We start from the raw sequence: 24,349 nt of genomic DNA on the forward strand, positions 1-24,349 counted from the left end.
TTGTACCTATATAGTGTTTGAATAGTTTTCAGCTCAGGTTCCAGGATTATAATATCCTCCAACTTTTTGAAATGTCTATAAGTTCACAAATTTAAAATACAAATAAAAATATATAATATAAATACAAATTTAATAATACCACTCAACAAAATGAAGTGTTTCTATGGTTTTTTTTTAGCTGTTTCTAGTTACCTCATAAAAATACTTAAAATACTCATGGATAAAATAAATTATCCATAATAACTAACGATATAATATGAATAATTTAATAGCTTTTATTAATGGAAAAATATTAAGGTAAATACTCTAAATAATAATAATAATAAAGTAGGTACCTAGTACCTATAACAACCATTCAAAACTAAAAAATGGGACACATCAGATACAAAAATAATTTTAATTGTAATTACTATAAACAAACACTAAGCAAATTCTATGGAAAAACATACTAACAGAAAACAATTATTATACATTCATAATCATTGATCACCAACACACATTTATAAATTCTTCGTAATAAAAACTGCACTACTAACTTCTAAGAAATTACAAGTATTATGATTTTAATCACACATTATTTAAAGAGCATATAATATGTCATATGTAAGTATTAGGTACATACCAACTAAATTTACTTACAAGTCAACAAAATTAATTATCAGTTACAGAAAAAATTAATATTTGTTAGGTATATCGGTAAAATATTTCATTCAATTTCAGATGAGTGAATCATAGATTTTAGTTCTATTCCTGCTTTATTAATTATGGTTACCAAAAGGCAAAAATAATAGTGATACCTAATTATTTTTTTAATTAAATAAAATAGGTAATATTACAGTTTATTAATAGTTACTTGATAGGTAAAAAGTTTAAGATACATTTAAGGTAGGTAGGTATCTACATTTAATTTTTTATTATTTCTTAGATATAAAACAAACAAATTATGCAGTTCCAAAATTTGTTTTAGCATTTAACACCAATTTTAGATTAAATTTATTTTTAGAGTATGCAATTTAATGAGTTTATCTATAAGTGTATTACTAATTTTGAATATCAACAAATGAATGAATGACAATTGGAAGGTAGGTACTTTAAAAATGTCATTAGCTGTATTTTCTTGATTTTCTTTTATTGTGAATTTATTTAAATTATTTAAAACTTCATAATATTGTAGTCATTATCATGACTTAACATTGCCTATTTGTCCCTAACTAAAAGCATATGCTACATAAATTGTATAGGTAGATTAAATGTACAGTGGGTTGATCTAATTGACATTTAAAGTATTTATTAAACTATCCCAAAAATGCACTAATTCATTTATTTGACATTAAATTAACAGTTGAATAACACATATTGAATGTGAAAAATGCATTATTAAACTCAATTTTATGATTTTAGCACTGTACAAAAACGTTTAAAGCCAGAAAACCATTATATTTATTTGATATTCAATAAAAATGAATGACTAAGACTTAATATCATTAAAATGAAAGTAAAAAAACTTACCAGCATTCATTGACACAGATTTCATGTGGCGTATCAAAATACGTGTGCTTCGCAAGAGGCGTAATAACAGATGCTGCCCACGATCAACACGATTTTTATAATCATAAGACGAGTGCCGAATTAATAATTTTAAACAATATCATAATTCTATACGATAGTATAGGATATACGTATAATATACTAGAACATTTAAATGAGCAATTTCGATTCGTTCGGTTACCAGCTATGTATGAAGGAAATTCACTTTTTGGCGTAATAACATTTGAAACGTAAAAATAAACACTCCGATAAATCGCTGATAATAAAAATAATAATAGCTATTAGTTATCATAAGCAAAATAATAATATACAATTTAAATATTATTACATATTTATTATTATGTGTCCGTGTTTATTTTACTGTGAGTAAATTTGTCTACATTATAAAGTATTTACACAAATTACTAATGCATCTAATAACTCAGCTACTCTAAGTGAGATAAACATGAACTGACTACTGAGAAGAAAAACAAAAACTTTTTTCGACTTTCTAAAAAATAATAATAATAACACGTTTGGAGAGTATAACGGGACTGGGAAGGAGAAATTGGTCACGTCTGGACGGTGTTGTTGGTGAGTATGTCTGGTCTCCTATTGGTCTGTTATTAACGTCACGAATCTTGGAAAAGTCGACAAGTCCATGGAAAATATACTTACTACTTCGCGGTACACTGATAATAATAATACTCAAAATCGCCGATAGGAAAATGAACTAACGAGACGATTGATAATGTTAAGCTATTAATAATTATAACGATAAATTTTTAAGTGAAGCGAACTATAAGTATATATGTACAAATAATTTACGATTTTAAAATACCAATAACTCGCTTTAAAAATAAAATATAGTAAAGAGTGACATTTATTACCATTTACCACCTTAACTAATAATCTTAAATTTAAATTTGATAAGATTTATTTTCACTCCAATTTTTGAACTAACGGAGCTAAACGTGATCAGCTGAGCGTACAATTTGCCATCTACACACAAGACGGAAACAAATGTCGGTGTAACGTCCTCTTAAGATGGTTAATGAAATATTAATGTTAAATGTTAATCCCAAGTCCCTACTCCCAAGGTGGATTTAAATGGTTTAATAAATTAGATATTAATTTACCTCGGTCAATCGATATAGACATATACAACATTCATTATTACGTAAAAGTATGAATTAATCTTTATCCTTATTCAAAATCATAGTGTATTGAAATTTTGAATGTTTAAACCTCGAACCTCATGGCATGATAATATAGGATAATTATTTAAAATCGTGGTTCATACATTGTACCTTCATGGTATGCCAGCAGATATTATGCTAATAACTTAGAAATTAGTAATTACTTCGATTTTTGATTTGAATACATCGACAGTTACAAACAAATCATTTATTTTTTCTAATTTACAGTAAAAATGGTTCTCATTTGAAAAAAAAGTAATGTGTATCGCCACAAAACAATGGTGTAAAAATCTAAGTACCTATTTGAAAATATTGCACTTTGACTTTGGTATAAAAATCAGAAATTTATTATTATACTTTATCATGATTAAAGGAAAAAAAGCGGAAAACGGTTAGGATCATACAGTAGTTCTGTATAACGTTATATGGTTACGATACATTTTATCTTAAACCGCGAATAGGAGTGAGCATAATTAATATTTATTATTACCATACAGTATAGACATAATAGAATCTATTATATCTATTATTATTATTATTGTGTCAGTTAAATTGTTAATGAATCACTCTGTATTATATTACTCTATGCTCTCAGCTGTGTATAATAGGTAGTCATAGATTAAAGATTATTATAGTATAATTAGATAATAGTATAGGATTATGATTTTAAGGTTGAATTATGCATACTAGAATTATAGTTAAATCGTAACTAAATACTAGGTACTACTAAGTATATCTATTTAGCCATGAGTAGAATCTTAGTTATTAGTCCAGTTGGTGTATTTTTTCATTTTTGAAAAAAACCGAATTTTTGTTTTAAACTGTTTAAAACGATGTTTTCAATAAAATAAACTGTCTTTGAAGTGTTTTTAACAGTAAATTTTTTTTTATTTATTTAAACTTACAATATGTCAACATATTACATGTTATTACAAGGTATTATTTATATAATAATGATACGGTTAACAGAAAACAGTAAATTTAAAATAACTTAATTTTAGTTTAATATTTAATTTACTAATATGCTAATTTGCAGTGTACTAGACACTAGTATATGTTTCACTGTTTATTTATTACTTATTTTAAATCTTAAAAGTAGGTATATGAAATGTATTTTAAATATTTTCTGAATGGATGTATTATGTGGACATTATATTATGATTATATTAACCATAGACCTATAAGTTTAACTAATAAGTAAAAACATTTTAAATTTGGTAATTTATTCAATACAATTAAAAAAAAAATAAAAATGAAGGATGGTAATAGGTTATATTGTTTAATACTTTAACTTTTTTAAAGGATATCTATTATTACCTATTTATTATTAATAATAAACTAAAAAAAACACAACATTCACTTGGATTTTACACTATTTTAAACATGTTTTAATCGTTTTAAACAATGAACAAAACATTTAAAACAAGTTGTGTAAAACATTGTGTTTGAAGGCTTAAAGGCTTGTACCCTGGATATTACTGTATAGTGTATAATTTCAATTTTCATGGGTAGAATAAAATGCGTTATCAGTGATTCGTTATCTAGCCTATAACTTCAATCCGTTGACCATTGGTTATAATTTTATAAATTAACATTGACAATATTGACATTAAATTTTATAAAAATGTTATAGGTACTATTCACTATTGGCACCTACTAATAATATTATAATTTATAATAATTATTATACTGTTTCTTAATCATTGGTCACTGATTCTTACAACTACTTACTTTTTAGACTGTAATTTATTTTTCACACTTTTGTCTTGTACTCAGTAGTCATTAATCAGTTGAGCACCTAGGTACATTATCATTATAATATTTTATATTTTCATTTATAGACTTGGTTGTACTGACAAAAATTCTATAAACATTTTAATTTTAAAAACCTTTAAATATTTCTTCTCAAAAAATGTCCACGCCCAACTATGATCCTCATAAAATATATGAAATCGGTTTCATAGGGTCTGGAAATATGGCTCAAGCCATTGGACTTGCTTTTATCAAGAAAGGTAAATTTGATAAATAATTTTAGTTAACTATAGTTTAATATTTTCCCCTCAAGCACATAGTCACATGTGGTGACTTCTTAATCAAGCATACCTACCATGTTTTCAGTCTCTTTTCATATGTACTTATTATGCTAAGTATAGATTATATATTTATTATAAAAATTTAAAAAATCGCACATTATTTTTTTTTCTTTTTGTACCTATACAATCTACCTATTAGTACATTTTATTTTCTAAAGAATCTCAAAATTAGCTAATATAGCCACCTAAAAAAAATATCTCATTTATATGTTAGACTTACTGTGTTTTATAATAAAAATAATATAATGACATATTAATGATTTTTTTAAAGGGATATGTAAAGCGGAAAACTTAATTGTATCATCACCTTCAGAAAATAATAAAAAAGTATGGAGAGATATTGGTGCTGCTGTAACAACTGATAATAGTAGGTTTATAGTAACAGCACTAAATACTACGTTTATGATGTTCAGTTGACGTTCATTAGAATTTGGCTCTTTATTCATCTATTTTTCAGATGCTGTGTTTTGTAATACTAAAATAGTATTTTTAGCAACAAAACCCCAATATTTCCCTAAGGTCGTATCAGAATTATTTACAACAGTTTTTGGTTCTTTAAATATTTTAATATCAATTATGGCTGGAATACCACTAAATATATTACAAGAGGTAAGGAATTGAAATTATAATTTGAACTAATAAAACTATTATGTACTTCAATCTAAGTTATTTTATTGATTATTATTCATATTTAAAAAAGTTATAAATAGTTTTTTTTTTTAACATTTACTTGATTATTATATTTTTAATAAATACATATTAAAAAAACTGTTCATTTGATTGATATAACATTTCAATGATGAACTGTAATCTGATACATAAAATATGCACCTAACTTATTTTAATTTTGTCTACTATTAAGGTACTAAAATATATACTAATAGCTCCTTAAATATTATGTATAGGATATTGTATAGTCTTGGTTATTCTTGATTTATAAGTGTTGAAAGAACTGTAATCACTAATCATTTTATTTTTTTATTTTAGTCATTCAAGGTAAACCCTAGCGTTTTATTCAAAGTTATGCCAAATACACCTAGTCTAATCGGAGAAGGATTTTCAGGTTTGTTTAAACCCATGTTTTACAAAATGAGAGGTTTGCAGCATATTTAAGCCAGCCTAAATTCTTGTTACTTTATTACCCTCTAGACCTCCCCCCGTAAATCTGCCAATGGTTATGGGTACCAAGCTGTGCCGAACCCACCATATTATTCACTATGGCAGTCTCATACTTTGGTCTATATAGGGATTTAATTGGATTGCCTTTTAAAATTTGTAGGTGGTTATAAAAATCATTTGGTTTATTGCATTATAACACGGCAATTTTTTGCTATTTAAAATAGTATAGCTATGCATAGAATAAAATTCAGTGGAGTGGGTCATTCGAGTTATTTGAACTGTCAATTTAAATGTCATAAGGTATCACTGCTATTTAAAGGTGCATTTATGTATAAATTTCACAATAAAATTAAACTAGGTTGGTTTGAAGCACAAATCAATATAATAGAGCATACCATATTGATTATATTTGTATGGCTGGCAAATTCATAGTTAATAATTAATCAATTATTGTTATATTAAAATAAGATGATCACTAACAATTTAAAATGTTATCTGTTATTAATATATTGTTTTAGCAATTTCTCATCTAAGTGATGCTAGCTTGGAGGAAATTTCTGTAACTTTGCCAAAAGTAAAATTCTTAATGAGTGCTGTAGGTGGTGTAGAAGTTATACCAGAATCATTAATGAATGCAGCTGGAGCAATTTCAGGTTCTGGTCCTGCTTATGTAAGCATTCCAAAATTTAAAAATATGTTCCTATAATATATGATTGATTATTTTTTATCAATAAATGATACAGATTAAATATAATTGTTTAGGCATTTCTTATAATTGAAGCATTGGCTGATGGTGGTGTAAAACAAGGCATTCCGCGTGACCTAGCTGTACGCTTAGCAGCTAGTGCTATAGCAGGAGGAAGTCGTATGGTTTTAGAAACAGGAAAACATACTGGCCAACTAAAGGATATGGTAACATCTGCTGGTGGATCAACAATTGCAGCTTTACATGCTTTAGAAAGAGGAGGTGTTAGGTAAATATATAATTTTGTAATCCAGCTGATTATTTCTTTAAAATATACAATTATTATTTGTAATGCTTCATATAGATTTGCCATGATGGATGCAGTTGAAGCAGCTACCAATAGATCAAAGGAAATGGGAGAAAAAAAATAATAGTTATGATTGCCTTTTATAATGGTCTATGATTATTAATGTCATTATAATAGTCAACTAAATAATTAGTTTTACTTTAAAGTTTATACATCATCTTATGTCTTTATAATATAATACAGTATAAAAAATATTTTTGTTTTGATAGTAATAATATTTTATGTATCTGGGGCATATTCAACACATCTAGATGGATCAGTTGGGAAAAATAGTTGACATTTAGTCATTAAACGTTTCAAGGCTTGAATGTATTTCCTTTGTGTTTCATCATTTAGTACATGTGCTACATTTTTTGAGAAAATCTTTTCTCGACCCGTACGAGCGTGAATACCAACCATAGTAACTCCAATAGGCCACGGAGCGTTACCAATAGCCATTTCTAAATATGCATCACTAGCTCTTAAATAGTCTTTCTCCAGCATGTGTTTTGTAATAAGTGTAAGACTATCCAAAATGTCATCAGGCAAACTGCTGTTTTTTAGTTTTCTTAGTAATGGTTTCAAGTAAATTAGGGTTTGATTGTAAGTAGCTAACGCTAACTTTCCTTTTGTACTAGCTTTTTCTTTAACAGATCTAGCGTTAAGTTGAACCTCCCACATTTTCAATAACAATTGTAAAAGCTGTAAAATAATTTCCATATCTTGGGATCGATCACGTCTTCTTCCTAAAATACCAGCTTTAGATTGAATGGTTTCATAAGTTGCCATTGCTTCTTCCATGCTTTCCAATTCTGTATAAGTTTTTTCAGGTGCCTTATTTGTCATAAGCTTATCCAAATAGTCTTGATCAACTTTTTCTAGTGCTTCTTGAAAATCATTTCTGAAACCCTAAGTACAACATATTTTATGTTAAAATACAGAAATAATTTATATAATCAAAAATTGAAGATATACCTTATTTGATTCTGGTTCAGCAAGTTCACTTCTACGTAATCTTTTAAAAGAATCGAGTTCGGATTCTCCAAACAGTGTAATAGGTTCACCACGATCTCTCAACCTACGAATTACTTCTTTTCTTGATAAGGTATGTTTCTCAGATGTAGAACTATTACTTTCATCACCACTACCTACATTTATAGTTAAACAATTATTATGCTTTTTTTTATAAGCTTAAATTTACATTTTGACAAAATTTACATATTATGTAGTAAATGTATCAAATGTAAAAATTTTTTAGATAAGTATTATAAACTTAATAGAAAGTTCCTCATAATGAAAGTCTAAAAAATATTTAAATGTATTTTGATTATAGACATTTTGTTTTCAAATTTCAGCCAGAGAAACCAAACCAAGTTGAGAAGCAACAGGTCCATAATTATGGGGTTTACAGAGAATATTATATCTAAAACTAGCATACCTCATACATTTACGCTGAACCCTTTTTAGCCTAAGACTGTTATTGAAGTCGTGAGGATCCAAAATAACAGCATTATACTCAACAATAGAGCAAACAAATGCACAATAAAGCACCTTAAATGTTAAGCCTAACTGAAAATCCCTACGTAATCTTAATACAAACCCCAAAGTTTTAAAAGCCTTACAACAAATATTTTCAATGTGGGGTCTCGGATCAAGATCACTATTAAGAATAAAACCTAGATCAGTTATACAACCATTAGAGCATGAGATAGCAGTAAGTTCGAAATGATATACGTATATGACAGGGGACTGGATCCTGGCAAAAGTCATGGTCTTACATTTAGAAACATTAAAGAATAACCCTAGTAAATTGAACCACTCAGTGAACCGATCAAAATCACTCTGAAAGACAAATTACAATCATCCAAGGAGGAAAATACGAGAGTAGAGCATAATATCATCTGCAAAACATAAAATATGGCTATTGGAAAGAACACTTGATACACTATTAATTAATAGAGAGATCAGGAGCGGAGATAGGTGTCCTCCTTGAGAAACGCCAGACGTAGCAAAATAGACATTCAATTTTACTCCAAACAATTTAACTCATTGGTAACGTTAAGAGAGGTAAGACAAGAACCAGGACAGGAGGGGTTCACCAATTCCAGATACATTGAGGACCTGAACAAGGGCATTGTGATTAACTGAATCAAATGCCTTATTGAAATCAGTGTAAATTACATTTACCTGTGATTTCAAATTAAAAATTGGTAGGTAAACATAATTGTTAAAAACTAAATGACAGGTAATGGTGGTACAACCAGGACGAAAGACATGCTGTTCCTCCATAAGAATTCTATTGACCGATTGTTGAATACAATGCAAGACCAGCAATTCAAACATTTTGGAAAAATGTGATTGGATGGAAATCGGGCAATAGTTGGACAGTTCACCAGACTTGAGTACAGGGGTAACTGGGCTGAACTTAAACATAGAAGGGAGGATTCCTTCTTCAAGTGAACGCTTAAAAAGAGTCAGAAGGAGAAAGTTATAACATTTTTTTAATTGACAAAAGTATTCACCGGATGAACCATCAGGTTCAACTATCCAGTTACCGTGCAAGTCAGATAAGTATTTATAAACATTTTCGGCTATCTTGTCGTATGCGCTCTACCGTAGATCGCGGTCTACCTGCAATTACGGCACGCTTGTCGTATGCGCTCTACTACCCAATTTATCTTTACTATCTTGACTTAATGCTAATAAAGAATAGCACTCTCTTTTATTGCATGATATAATTTTTGATCGTGTATTTAGTCATTGGCCGACAGTTCTTGGGTTTACACGGTTTTTATTTTCACTTTTCAATATGCTTGCAAAAGAATTTTATACTATAATTCAAAACAAAGAATTGGCTACTAATTTTTTAATTTCTAAAAAACTTTTAGTAAATGTAGAAAATGTATTGTGCAATAAATGTAGTAGTAAAATGAAATATTACATAAAAAAAGAACGCAGAAAAGAAAGAAAATTGTTGAGGTGTAAAAGGAAAGGGTGTCAAACCACTCAAAGTATAAGGTAAGGTACTATTTAATATTTCATATGTATAATAATAATTACCTATATATTTAGAAAGAACAATAGTTTTTGGACATACTTGGATAAAAATGGGCGTAATAATAGTGGATTAAACATTGGAGCACAACTAGAATTAGTTTATTATTGGTGTCAAGATTTAAAGCAGTCCACAATTATAACTTTAACCGGTAGATCAGCTCATACAGTGTGTGACTGGATGAACTTGTGTCGTGATGTACCCGTCAGAATATTTGAAAACCGCAATAAATTAGGAGGACCCGGAATAGTTATCCAAGTAGTATTTTCCAAATATATTAATAAAATTAATGCTTGTACCTATGTATGGTGTAATTGTATTACTTACAATTAGAGTGGTAAAAACGGTAGAGTGCAATCAAACGGTAGAGCCCATACTGCAGTCGTAATGTCGCCGGTAGAGCGCATACGACAAGATAGCCACATTTTCAACCGTAAAGTTAATATTATTAGGTAAGTCAAAGGACTTGATACCTCTAACGAGGTAGTATCAAGATTAAAATGATCATCAGAGAAAACAGAAGAGAAGAACAAGATATTTTTTAATTGCTTATTAAACTATGGCGAGAATTTTGATTAGTGAATTTTCAATTAGGAACAAAGTCAACCTAACCAATTGTGTATTGCATCATAAAAAGTATTAAACACTGTGTCCACATTATATAATTGGAATGTTGACAACCAGTCAAATGTCTAAGGGCTAGGATTTAAATGCAATAATTGTAAATTGAAAATGCAAATTGTAAACTATGCATTTTATTAACCAAAATATGCAAAAATAAGCCAATTTTTTTTTTATTTATTCTTAACATTTCATATTTTTTACATAAAATCAGAAACTTATGGAAATAGAAACTACTAATTAATAATTATTTACTATTACATTGAATATTGCTGTAATGATATTATGTTCTTTCAAATTTTGAAACACGAATAATTGGAATTATATTGAATAAAAAACTTGTCGTACTAATAAACTTTAATTGTACATGTTTTGCTTGTTTATTATAATATTATCAATGTTCATAAATTTTTTTTTATCCATATAACCTGAATATTTATACCTACCATTTATGAGATTACAGATAACCAACTAAAAATGTATAGAAAAAAAGAAAAGTTACACTATTTTCATCAACAATTATATTGTATATAGTAATTTTAAATATTAGGAAAAATACCTGAAGAATGGAATAATGAACTGTAGAATTCATACTACAAATTAATATATTAAAATTACAGATTGTGAAAATGTATGTATTGAAGATTCAAAACTATGTTGACTATAATTATATTTCTTATTAGATTTTGAACAAAAAAATATTTATTTTTTTTTTTTTGTAACTAACTAGCTGATCCTGTGCACTTCATTGCCCGTTAAACGTACCAACTCTATATGTCTCAAACTTGGTTCAATTCGTTATTTAATAATCGGTGTACGGTGTTCAAAATTTATCTTAACTTTTCTGTTGCCTGGAATAAAAATTCTGATTCGCATCAGTATATTATCAGGTAGGCAATCTACCTGCGGTGGATCGCGGGCCTGGTACGGTATGTACCTAAGTGTATGATTTAACTCTAAAGTATCAAAGTTACACAAAGTTTATTTTGATATAATACGGTGGATTAATGTAATCAATTAATACATAATCCTAACCTAACCGTACTAAATTCCAACAAATAAAAAAACCAAATTTAACCCTTTATAAATTATACCTATCTTCTTCCCAGAGATCTGCACACATATAGGCTATAGCTGATCCTGCGCATTTTGTGGCCCGTAAAAAATGACAACTCTTAAACAAATTGTGATTGTTCAACTCTTTTTTGGTGTAACTCACTGCAACAAGTGTAACTCAGCCACCCTGGTAGGCAATGTGTAAAAATTTGATTGGATGCATACTTGTACCTGATCTGCCCGATTAACCAATAGCAACCAATAATAAATAAATACTATTCCTATTAATTATTTCTCCTATAACCAATAGCAACCATTTATAAACAAATATTTCCATCGTAAATCTCAAAATCCTTGTTTGAGCACTTCTATTAATTGATATAGCCTATAGTCTTCCTCAAAGAATGGACTATCCAACAAAAAAATATAGCCCCTTACAGCCCTTTTTTAGTATTAAGAAGTAGCCTACATTTTTTCTCAGTGTCTAAACTATCTATGTACCAAATTTCATTTAAATTGGTTCAGTAGTTTCGGAGCCTATTCAATACAAAGAATCAAATCTTTCCTCTTTATAATATTAGTATAGATTAGTAAGTGACGAGTAAGTAAATTAAAGTATGTAGTAAACATAGGTATGTAGAAGCCTGTGATTACAGCTATATTCTATATAATATCTTTAACATATTTTATGTTAGCATAAGAATTTAATACTAACCTGATGATTGTTTTTCAACCGGATTTTCAAGACCTTCAATTTTTACAGTACTTTTTTTCAAGTATTCTTCTCGTTCTTTGTTTAATAAATCAGATCTTTTAAAGAATTTTCTATTTGGATTCTACAAAATATAATTATAAATATCAAAATATTGCAAACTTTTTCTATAAAATGTATGAACTAGTCCAGTCGATGTAATGAAAAATAGTGGGGTAGCAGTAGCTGGGAAGTATTCCGAAGTTAATGGAATTTGTACAGGTTGTCTAGGGGTACTCTAGGATGTCTATCTTAAGTTTTTTGCTGTGGATGATCCTGTACTAACTTAGGGGGGTGGAGGCTTATATCACGTAAACAAATCATATTTTGTAATCTATAGGACTTAACAAGTTGGAGAACATTAAATTAGATAAAATTTGGTTGATAAAACTAATTTTTAGACCAACAATTAACCAAGATACAGCCAATCAGTCAGACAAAGTTTTTAAAATGTAAAAAATAGCTGAAAACGAAGGTTTTGTATCTATAACTATTTAATACCATTATTTCCATGTTAATTGTGTCTATCACTCATCAATATCAACATCCAGAAACATCTAGGAACTCCTAAGACCCTCCCCACTCTTTTCCTTTCACCAAACGTGAAGATCTCATTATAACATTGAAAATGTGTTTAAAAAAACCATCTTTTTGGTTTTACTAACCAAATTTTAGCAAATTGAATGTTCTATAACTTTGTTGAGTCCTATAGAATAAAAAATATGATTAGTTAATGAGATATAATCAAAAACCGAAAAGTCTCAAATATTTTAGATATTTGCCCCTTTCCCTAAGTTAGCATAGGAACCTCTAGGTCGAAAACTTAGGATAGACATCCAAGAGTACCCCTAGAAAACCTGTACAAATTCAATTAACTTTAGAATACTTTCCATGTAAAAAGCGGATATCGACTGGACTATACATAAATTCATTAAGTACACTGTACCTACAGTATTATATTATATTTTATGTAAATATTACTTACAAGTAAATTGGCATCTTCTAATTGTTTTCTTTTCTTTTCAATTTCAGCTTTTAAAAGATCCATATTATAATTGTAATTCAATTAAAAATTTTTTTGTAATACATTGACTTGAAACTAATAACTAAGAAGTGACTAGTGAGAAGTATGAATAAAAATCAAGATTCTAATTTCTATAAGGTATATAGCACGGATATAGATACTATGGTTGCACGATATACCTATCTTAAATTAAGATAAACTTACTAGTTAGTAGTTACTACTTAGTCCGTGATATCACAGATTATATGAATTATATTATATTTTCATATAATCTGTGGTGATATTATCTATATATGTGATAATGCAAGACAAAATAAACAGGACCTTAAATCGTGGTATATCTTAATTCGTGATCGTGGTATAGTTACAGAATTCTGTGGTATAATTGCCCAAAGAGCTATGATAAGATGTCACGGGAAATGAATCCAGATTTGATCCAGATTCCGCTTTTTTTTTGCGCTCTTTTAAATTTAAATCTGTTATCTGGTGTTAATTGTATAATATATAGTGATACAATCTGCAAAAGTGCAAAATATTAAATAATGTCTGCTAGACGCTAGTTGCTACTCTGCTCATAAAGCAATTGAAATTACAACAACCATCTCAATAGCTAGTGCTAGATTATTTTTTTTAAATGTCATATACTCATTTTTATAGGTTATGTAGGAAATAGTTTTCGATTTGTTGTATTCATGATGTAGAGAATCTTCTCTACATCGTGGTTGTATTAGTATTGATGAACTATAAAAATAAAGTTTAGTACTTAATTAATTTTTTTTTTCAAAACTCGCTTCTACTTTAGTACTAAATATTAAAAGAAAATCCTATGCTCATGTTAATGTTACAGGGTTACACACTTGCACCGCAACTCACAAGTATCCAAAACAGACAATTTTTCCGTAGTATTACTGATCAATTCTGAATATTCTGATACTTGATGACAAACATAAAAACGTTTATTTAGAGATGTATATTAATTAATACATATATATCTGTGGCTTACTTATAGCGCTATTGGTAATTTATCCCCTGGTTTATACATAGAAGATAATCACGATTTAAGAAATTATAGTGGATATAGTAGTATAAGATTCTATAGATAATAATATTATGCTTGATAGTTGATACAGTTTTTATTTTATATCCTGTTGAGTAATGTTAAATGTTTTTAGCAAAATGAAAATCACGAGGAGTTAGGATCAAGGTCAACAACTTGCTGTATATTATTGTTATTAGTTATTACGTTAATTAGTTTCCTTTTAGTTCAAATACATCAAACGTTATCTCAGAGAACAGTGATTACTTATAAATTTACTTATAAAGTTCATAATATGCCAACGTTTTACGAACAATAAGCTACTTAGATAATATATACTATGGCTACAGCGCGTAGCGTATTCTAAATAAATCTGATAAATCCGCTACTTACAATTGTTTTAGTCCAATAATGAAAAACGATTAGCAAATGCATAATTAATTTTTTTTAATTAAACTCTGGATATAACAAAATAAAATTTAAAAAAGTTTGGTAAACAGACTTAAAAATTATTAAATAAATAACTATTGTTTTCAAATCGATTAATTTAATACTAAAATGACATTTAATTTCTTTAATGTTCGCAAGCTTTATACTAAGGCTGCATTGTGTAAAAATGTTCAGTTAACTAAAGATAGATTTCCTAATTTAAAAAGAGGATCATATGGCATGGTAGACTCTACAGATATTGAATATTTCAAAAACCTTTTAGGTGTTAACAATTTTATTACTGGTGAAGAAGTAAAATCTTACAACGAAGATTGGTTAAAATCTGTTTCTGGTAAATATTTAAAATCTCAATGAATATTATTTTAATAATGGATAAGTTGTAACCATAGGTTTCAGTAAGTATGTGCTTAAACCAAAAACAACTGAACAAGTATCAACAATTCTCAAATATTGTTATAAGCGCAGTATAGCAGTCTGTGTTCAAGGTGGCAATACTGGTCTTGTTGGAGGTAGTGTTCCAGTTTTTGATGAAGTAATTTTATCCACTTCTGCAATGAATTCAATTATTAGCTTTAATAAATTATCAGGTAAATATAAATATGTCATATCAAAATTATACTTATTAAATTACAATGTATACTATTTAAACTTGTTGCGTAATTGATGTGTGTAAAATTGCAGTTCCTAACATTAATTTGGACTATTTGGAGGTTTTATTATTATAAGTTAAAATTTTCTGAAATTCAATTAATGGTTCTGTAAGTACCTATCTGTATCTTCTTATTCCTCAAATATTTTATGTTCATATTTTTATATTTTTCAAATCTGTTTAACAAGTTAAGGAATACCTATAATTGATTTTTAAACCCTTCACGTTTTATCTAATTATGTAACTAGGAGGTACCTACAACCTACACATTGATTGACATTAAGTTAGATTTTATCAATTGAATTTATTTAGGTGTTTTGGTATGCCAAGCTGGATGTGTATTAGAAAATTTGATGAATTATGTTCAAAGCGAAGGGTTTATAATGCCATTTGATTTGGGCGCAAAAGGCACCTGTCAGATTGGAGGTAATTTAGCAACTAATGCTGGAGGTTTAAGATTAATTAAATATGGAAGTCTACACGGAAGCGTATTGGGATTACAAGCGGTAGTTTTGTTTATGCCTATTCAATTTAAATTATTATAAATTACTAATTAGGTATAATTACAATGTTAATTTATGACGTTTAGGTTTTGGCTGATGGACAAATTTTAGATTGTCTTAATACATTGAAAAAAGACAATACAGGATATCATTTGAAACATTTGTTTATTGGTTCTGAAGGAACATTGGGAGTTATTACAAAAATTGCTATTCAATGTCCAAATACCCCAACATTTGTTAATGTATCATTTATTGGTGAGTTAAAAATTCTATACTCATATTATTTTTAAATGTATTATGTTCAGGCCTGTTACCAGATATTTTCTTCCCTAAAGTGAAAACTTTAACACAGCTTTCAGACGTAATGTAAAAAAATAATGTTTAATTAGATTGTTATGCTATAAGAAAAAAACACCAGTTTTTATTTTTAATACCTACTCAAAAACTGAGTAAAATTATTATAGTTTTAATAATTAATTTATCTGGCTATATATTTATAATAATTTTAAAGGAGTAGATAGTATTTGTGTAATTATTAATACTAAAATTCATTAGTACAGATTAGGAGCCATGTATGTAATATGTTTAAAAACTGAAAAGTTTATTAACAATAAGCGGGCAAGTAGGTAACCCCTCTGTTGTAGAATTGTGTACAGCTGTCATTGGATAAATTTCAATTCAATGATAAATAATTGCATACGAAAAATGATCTTGAGCGAAACCGGTCTATCAACATATATTTGATGATATATTTATATGGCTATCATAGTAGTTTATTTTTGCTTTTAGTAATACTGTAGGTTGAATTAATTTTAACCGAAACCATTAGATTTATTTTATTTTTATATTAACTTTTGAGTCAGTATTGATTTACCGTAGAACTGTGTGAATAGGTTTGTAGTATAAATAAGCAATAACTATTAATCAAAATATTTTGAAAATGGCCTTATGTATATAAAATAAATTACGATAATACATATACAAGTTTTAATTCGCCACAATCCACAAATATATTTGAATTCAAACACAATAACTAAAAATGTTATTCTTTCTTTAAATATTAATTTGTTTCTTCATAACTCATAAAAATATACTATAGTTTAATGGTGATACCTTAGATATTTTATCAAATCGCCAATGATGTTTCTTATTTGATTATAATATTAATCTTTCAATGCAACTTGGATATCACAGGTTAAATTACTTAATTTTTAAAAATAGTTAGGCGGGCAGCATAATTTAAAGTAAAATTTTACATTATTTTGTAAATTAACATAACGTCCACTAAGTATCAACTATGCATACATTACCATCACATTTTTAAATATCAGTTTCTTTTTATATTTGATTTTTATGTTTCTATTTAATTAAAATTCAAAATATTTAACTAACTGTAACTTCTTATATACAATTTTTCATTTATTAAAATAATTAAATAGTTTAGGTGCTTTTTTATATTTTAAGGGCCGTAATCATAGTTCAATGCTTAAAAATAAGTATTGCTTAAGCTATATGCCTATACTTATGACTCAAATAAGATTCATAAACAAGACTTTAGCTTAAGAAAAGAAAAAGTATTACTTGTTTTTAAAGTTAGTTGAAACCTTAATCATTGCTTTTAGTTATTATCACACATTTTTATTTTTTAATTCATCAAAATTAGCTTAAGCAATACTTATTTCTAAACATTGACTATGAATACGGTGCTTTTATCAGAGTTTTATAGAGCTACAAAATCCAAACTGTACTTATGAGGTACCTTGTGTTAAATATTCAAGCATTTTAACAGAGCATGCATTTATAGAAAAAAAATTTTGAAAATTTCCTATTTATTAAGAAAAATACTGTACCACCTTGATGCACTTTCCTATCAGAAAAGATAATGAAGATTAAAACACTATTACTGTTCCAAAAGGTGATGAAAAAACAAAAATCAATATAAAAAAAATTTTAAACAATACACGTTTTTTTCACGAGTTTTTTAAATTTTCTAATGTTATCAATTACAATTATGTGTAATGATGGCTAGTGCCAACAGCTTTGGGTTGTTTTGTATGGTCATACATTTGTAATTACTCATAATTTGTGTAACTTATGTACTGTGTTTCTCATTATTTTATTTGAATTTCTAATTAAATTCACTTTTAAATACTTTAAATCTAAATTAGTGTTAACGCTATAACAATGTGACATCACAATAGTTTTGAATTAAATTATTTTAATTATAAGTAATATTTGGCTGTCCAATTTTCTGATATATTTTAAATAATTGTATTATTAATTTATTTTTTCAACTCAAAAAGAACACATAACTTACTTGTACCCTAATGACGTACTTGATTGTGTTCATTATTATTTATTTACAGGCTTAGAATCATTTGATAAAGTATTAAGTTTCTTCTCATTAGTACGAAAAGAATTTTCTGCCAGTCTTTCATCATTTGAACTAATGGACGCTGTAGCAATAAAAAGTGTGCAAAAAAATATTGGCATTAAGTGTCCAATAAATGACAATCTGAAATTTTACGTTCTTGTAGAATTATCAGGTGATAATAATTATATCAGTCATTCCATTCAAGAATTTTTAGAAAAAGCTCTAGATGAAGACTTAATTTTAGATGCTACTGTAGCAGACCAACCATCACTAATTCAAGTAATGAATATCTATAGAGAAAATATTATAATAAACAAATGAATGTTAAAGTAAATAATTTTATTTAGAAAATTGAAAATGTTTAGAATTTATGGAAAATAAGAGAAAATATTCCTGAAAGTTTATTAAGATATGGATATGTCTATAAATATGATATAACTTTACCTCATGAGTTATTTTACAAGATTGTGCCTGAAATAAGGAAACGATTAGAAAATTTAGATGTTAAAGCGGTTTGTGGCTATGGACATTTAGGTAATAATTAAGTACTTATTGTTTTACCAATATTAAATTTTAATTTTATGATCTAATTTGTATTTTATATTGTGTCATATTTGTATTTGTAGGTGATGGAAATTTACATTTAAATGTGGCTACAATTGAACATAATGTTGAAATAGCTTCGGCCATTGAACCTTATGTATATGAATGGACTAGTAAATACAAAGGAAGTATAAGTGCTGAACATGGAATTGGATTTTTAAAAAGTAAATATTTGAAATATTCAAAATCCAATTTAGAAATAGATCTAATGAAAAAATTAAAAAATACTATTGATCCAAAGAAAATATTAAATCCATACAAGATTTTCCCACAAGATGAGATCAATTGAGTTTCAAACTTATATTTAAACAAATAATATGTATAGGTATTAGTGTAGATAACTTTATTATTTTTTAGGTATTTTATTATGTTGTCAAACATTTAATTTATTGAGATATTAAATATATATTTTTTAAAACAGATTGTTCTTTACTTGTTTGTGGTATAAACTAGTACTTATAGTTATAACTTATATTTAGTTTCACAACTTCAGTCCAAAAAACCAGTTAAAAGAGGCTCTGGTGTATCATGTTTTAAGGAGTAATATTTAGGCTATATCTGTGGGTGAGTAGTAAATTAACATTAGTGTGTATATCCAAGAAATTGTACGGTTTATCTACAATATACATCATTTTCCAATATCTGTAAAAAGTTACCTTATAGTTCAATTAGTTCATATAATTATGTAACTAAGTTAATGAGCACAAAAAGTTTTGTTTATTTTAATTTTCAAAAAATATGGAGCTATAAAATTAATTCAAACATTATTTCAAATATTAATGGTAAAATTACTAAACAACAAATACATGAAAAACATTGCCATCCTAAAGTTAGGTTAGGTACACATCTTACTCCTATTGTCAGATTGAAGTTATTAATTAAAAGAAAAATGTTTTGTGAGAGTATTAATGTTAATTCAAGTAGGAATTGGTATTCAGAACTTTTTCCCCATGTGGGGCCAACTCAAATACTCAATAGTAATTAAGTATCGTACACATTACACACATTACACATAGTCTGGTAGTCATAACTCAGAATATTATACTCAACAACACAAGTTTTATTTCAAGTAATAGTAACAATGTAACAATACATTTCCAACCAACCACCGACCACCTACCCTCAATTTTCAAGTGGGACCTAGTGACAATTCTGCACGCCACTGCAATTAGGTACATCATTTTTGTTAGAAAACCTTGGAAAAGATTTTCCACAAAACCAAAATACAATTTTAAAAGCAAATCATGGTCTTGTATTTATGTTTCAAAGTCTGTCAGCCATAGGGGTAGTAGCATCTTTAGATAGGAACTATTTCAGATGTAATATAATACCTATCCAATCATATGTTTGACTAATCTACTATAGAAATTTAACACAAATGTTAAATATCTTAATGTATTTGTGTACAAGACTAGTTTTACTGCATGTATAACTCTTATTAATTAACTTTGCTACATTGTTTTATTGTGTTACCAACTGGAAATTTAGAGAGAAAACAGAAAGATGGTCATTTAAAGTTTCAAAATTTCTTTAATTAGTAATAGACAATAGACAATAGTCCGTGGTCGATAGTTGATATTGATTACAGTCACGGATTACAGTTGAAGACTGAAGTTGATAAAATACATGGAATAAAATACTATCTAATTTTTTAATCCATGTCGCTCTTGATAGAGATTAGGGACGCATCGTGCATTCGTGCGTCGTTGTGCACAGTGCACACAATCTTCAATCTTCATCCTGATCCTGAATATGCTGTTTACCGAATTGATGTGTTTAATATTATCTTAAATCATAGTGAATATTAAGTAAAGCTTCGTGCCGCCGTCCATTTGTACTGTGTAGTGTGTTAAGTGATTTTCTATTTGTGTTTTGTTATTAGATCTACCTACGTAAAATATTTATTTCGCGTCGGATTTCGAAGTAGCCACTATGGTAAAGACATATTTTAATTCTTAGATTTAGTAATATTTTTGTATTAAACCGTTAGCAAATATGTCGATTACTGTGGATACTTCTTTCTTGGTACCTCCACCCCCAATAAACTTTTCAATTCCGCCACCTTCAACAAATACATTCATTCCGACAAACTACAGGTTTCAAGGTCCTATACCTTTACACATCCGTGGTCCGAGTTTGGGTGGACCACCAAGGCATCCACTAAACAAAAGTGCGCCACCACTTGATGTAGATTTTGATGGCAAACGTTTGAGGAAATCAGGTCTCCGTAAAACTGTGGATTATAATGCATCACTAATTCGGATGCTTCAAAATCGTATTTGGCAACGCGATTTCAGAGATCGACCATTTTTACAGCCAGATATATTATATACACCTCAACTTTTACCTCCACAGTGTTATGTGGATAATTCTGTAAATTCAGTTACTACTGCTTTTGTCAAAACTGTTACTAATAAAGTACGATGTCCTGTATTTTGTTTAGCATGGACACCTGAAGGTAGACGTTTAATAACTGGTGCGTCCAGCGGAGAATTTACTCTATGGAATGGGCTAACGTTCAATTTTGAAACTATTTTGCAAGCACATGACTCACCTGTTCGTTCAATGGTATGGTCTCATAATGGTAACTGGATGACCACTGGTGACCATACTGGTTTCATTAAATATTGGCAATCAAATATGAATAACGTCAAGATGTTTCAAGCGCATAATGAAGCTGTTAGAGGTATTAGTTTTAGCCAATCAGACGATAAATTTGCAACTTGTTCAGATGATGGAACCATACGTATTTGGGATTTTTTTACTAACAGAGAAGAAAAAATACTTCGAGGACACGGCGCGGATGTAAAATGCATTGATTGGCATCCGCATAAAGGTCTTTTAATTTCTGGTAGTAAAGATAATCAACAGCCAATTAAACTGTGGGACCCAAAAACTGGTCAGTCATTAGCCACTTTACACGCTCATAAAAGTACAGTTATGGACGTTAAATGGAATGCCAATGGTAATTGGGTTGTGTCTGCTTCCAGAGATCACTTATTAAAATTATTTGATATTAGAAATCTTTCCCATGAAGTTCAAACATTCAGAGGTCACAAAAAAGAAGCTAGTACTATTGCCTGGCATCCATATCATGAAAACTTATTTTGTAGTGGTGGTTCTGATGGTGCTATATTATTTTGGAATGTGGGTGTTGATAAATTTGTGGGATCTGTTGATCAAGCTCATGATAGTATTGTTTGGTCATTAGCTTGGCATCCATTAGGTGAGGTTTTGTGTTCTGGTTCAAATGATTACACTTGTAAGTTTTGGACCCGAAATAGACCTGGAGATAAAATGACTGGAAAATATCACTCAGTAAATACAGTTTCTAACATGTTAAAGACAGATAATATGTGTGCTGATGCTCAATCGACTATTCCTGGAATGGGTCTAGAAGACATTGATGAAGAAGATACTAATAAAACATTAGTTGACAATAATACCATACCACTTTTAGATATTGCTTCTACTGAAGAAACAACTAGAGTTCGACAAATTAAGAAAATTCCCTACTCCAAACCTATTCCTAAAAATTTCCAAAAGTTTTGGAATGAATATAAGACTAATGATGAAATTATTGAAGATGATGCAGAAGAAAATCTTGGCCCTGATAGTGATGTAGTCAATAATGTTGTTGAAAGTTTAATGGATTTGATACCAGGATCTAGACCAGCAAGCGAATTAAAGCCAGAATCTCTTCTTGTTTATGGACAAATGATAAAAGTAGATCAAAATTCACCATTAGCAAATGCAATTCGGGAAGGTCGAGAATCATTAATGCGTCTTCTTCATTCTGGTGCAATTCCAGAAGTACGGCAACATCTATCTTTTGAAAGCAACAAAGATCCAATTTATTCATATGCTACCAAACACCTTCAAAAAGATCAAGACTTACGCAGAAACCAATTTATTAATAATGTAAATGTCAACTTTCCTATGAATCAAGATGTTGATCTTAGAGTCAATAATAATTTTAATCCAAATTATGGTTCTTCTACTAATTTTCAAACAGCTTCTAATGATAATTTTAATAGACCAGTTATAAATCAACCATCAAACGCAACCGGATACAATCAACAACCGAGATCTTATTACAATAAATCACATCCTTACAATAACAATATACAAAATAATAGGCCATCTCGACAATATGGAAACAATCAAAATGGCATGCGAAATGGTCCGCCACCTAATTTAATGGACTCCACCTTTTCAAGGCCATCCACTTACAGATCAAATTCACAAAGACCACCTCAAAATTATAACAATATGTGAATTTTTCTGAGTGGGTACCGAGTTGATATATAAAACTATTACACGGTAATATTCAATTTATAAAATATTGTAAAATACTTGTTCATGTTTTGCATATAAAATATAAAATAATTTCCTTATCATAGGTAGATAGATACATATAATTATTTTATGTATACATTTTTTTTTTTAGAATATTAACCAAAAAGTAATGTTCAATGTAACATTTTTTGTCTGACTATTGTTGTTCATAAATTATTATTGTTATATTGTATAAACACCTTCAAAGCATTTACTTTTAAAAATTTGAAAAAGAAAAAGAGAAAATAATAATTATATACCAAAATTTCATATTTTAATCCTGTTCCCGTTTTCTAAAAAAAAAATATATATTGCTACATGCTTTTATTTTTAATACATTGGATTTCCCAGTTTATGTAGCAATTTGTATACAATTTATTTTTCAGATGAAGTCAACTTAGGGTTAAATCCCGCTCCCCTCCCGTAAAATACTCAGTGGCATATACATGAGGGATCAGACCCCCCCCCCCCCCCCCCGATTGGCTTTGGAGTGAATAATCATCCATATTGTGTTTGATGTGAATTTTGAATCAATTAAAATTATATTCTATGTTCATTATTGTAATTTTGAGAGGGTGGGGGATTTTCCAATTTTCCCCTCCCATTTAGCTATGTCGTTTTCTTTTTTTGATCCTCTCCCCTTTCAGAAATCATGTCCACACCACTGAAAAGACTGTAAGTAACTTATATAAATTTGATATTTAAAATGAACAGTAGGTACCAAAAAAATTTATATTCCCAGATTTGAACATGACGACTTCCTGTTTTGCCCGAAAAAAAAATGTTTTTTAATAATATAGTTAAAAATTAATTGGCCTGAATAAAAAAATGTTGCTACCTGCCAGAGGGGCTATCCCCTGGTTTTCTGTGCTTATGGTATGTTTTTATTTTTAGTTTTATTAATAATTAAATCAGTTATT

At 28.5% G+C, this 24,349-nt stretch overlaps 5 protein-coding genes across 7 annotated transcripts in view; 3 read left to right on the forward strand and 2 right to left on the reverse strand.

The window, feature by feature from the left end:
- The window catches only part of LOC132948228 (E3 ubiquitin-protein ligase RNF19A-like), a 33,173-nt gene extending 31,095 nt beyond the window's left edge, over nt 1-2,078 (reverse strand). The window contains exons 1-2 of one of the 2 annotated variants that reach the window (XM_061018612.1): nt 1,877-2,078; nt 1,510-1,804 (exon numbers count right to left, since the gene is read on the reverse strand). In XM_061018612.1, the coding sequence (XP_060874595.1) occupies nt 1,510-1,534 (25 nt within the window). In that variant the 5' untranslated portion in view covers nt 1,535-1,804; nt 1,877-2,078. Of the gene's footprint in view, nt 1-1,509 lie in introns of both variants that reach the window. The other variant, XM_061018611.1, reaches the window with a different exon arrangement.
- A 1,410-nt stretch (nt 2,079-3,488) lies between these two features.
- Nucleotides 3,489-7,184, forward strand: LOC132948233 (uncharacterized). Of its 2 annotated transcripts, none has more exons than XM_061018618.1 (7): nt 3,489-3,662; nt 5,091-5,186; nt 5,277-5,428; nt 5,807-5,882; nt 6,457-6,608; nt 6,701-6,912; nt 6,988-7,184. In XM_061018618.1, exons 1-7 carry the CDS (start codon nt 3,635-3,637, stop codon nt 7,052-7,054), a joined length of 783 nt encoding a protein of 260 aa, XP_060874601.1. In that variant the 5' UTR covers nt 3,489-3,634; the 3' UTR covers nt 7,055-7,184. The 2 variants fall into 2 exon arrangements, with proteins under 2 accessions (XP_060874601.1, XP_060874600.1); XM_061018617.1 differs by lacking the exon at nt 3,489-3,662 and adding an exon at nt 3,879-4,738.
- A 25-nt stretch (nt 7,185-7,209) lies between these two features.
- Nucleotides 7,210-13,673, reverse strand: LOC132948231 (pre-mRNA-splicing factor 18). Its single transcript, XM_061018615.1, has 4 exons — nt 13,438-13,673; nt 12,417-12,537; nt 7,945-8,117; nt 7,210-7,878 (listed from the first exon to the last, which is right to left on the reverse strand). Exons 1-4 carry the CDS (start codon nt 13,498-13,500, stop codon nt 7,210-7,212), a joined length of 1,026 nt encoding a protein of 341 aa, XP_060874598.1. The 5' UTR covers nt 13,501-13,673.
- Nucleotides 13,674-13,943: 270 nt separating this feature from the next.
- On the forward strand, nt 13,944-19,513 carry LOC132948229 (D-2-hydroxyglutarate dehydrogenase, mitochondrial-like). Its single transcript, XM_061018613.1, has 7 exons — nt 13,944-15,293; nt 15,352-15,549; nt 15,924-16,117; nt 16,201-16,369; nt 18,481-18,767; nt 18,854-19,022; nt 19,115-19,513. Exons 1-7 carry the CDS (start codon nt 15,071-15,073, stop codon nt 19,378-19,380), a joined length of 1,506 nt encoding a protein of 501 aa, XP_060874596.1. The 5' UTR covers nt 13,944-15,070; the 3' UTR covers nt 19,381-19,513.
- A 1,289-nt stretch (nt 19,514-20,802) lies between these two features.
- Nucleotides 20,803-23,694, forward strand: LOC132949278 (pre-mRNA 3' end processing protein WDR33). The gene has a single exon (XM_061020083.1). It carries the CDS (start codon nt 21,087-21,089, stop codon nt 23,367-23,369), a length of 2,283 nt encoding a protein of 760 aa, XP_060876066.1. The 5' UTR covers nt 20,803-21,086; the 3' UTR covers nt 23,370-23,694.
- Nucleotides 23,695-24,349: the final 655 nt, after the last annotated feature.

This window comes from Metopolophium dirhodum, chromosome 7 (genome assembly GCF_019925205.1).
Source record: "Metopolophium dirhodum isolate CAU chromosome 7, ASM1992520v1, whole genome shotgun sequence".
NCBI lineage: Eukaryota > Metazoa > Arthropoda > Insecta > Hemiptera > Aphididae > Metopolophium > Metopolophium dirhodum.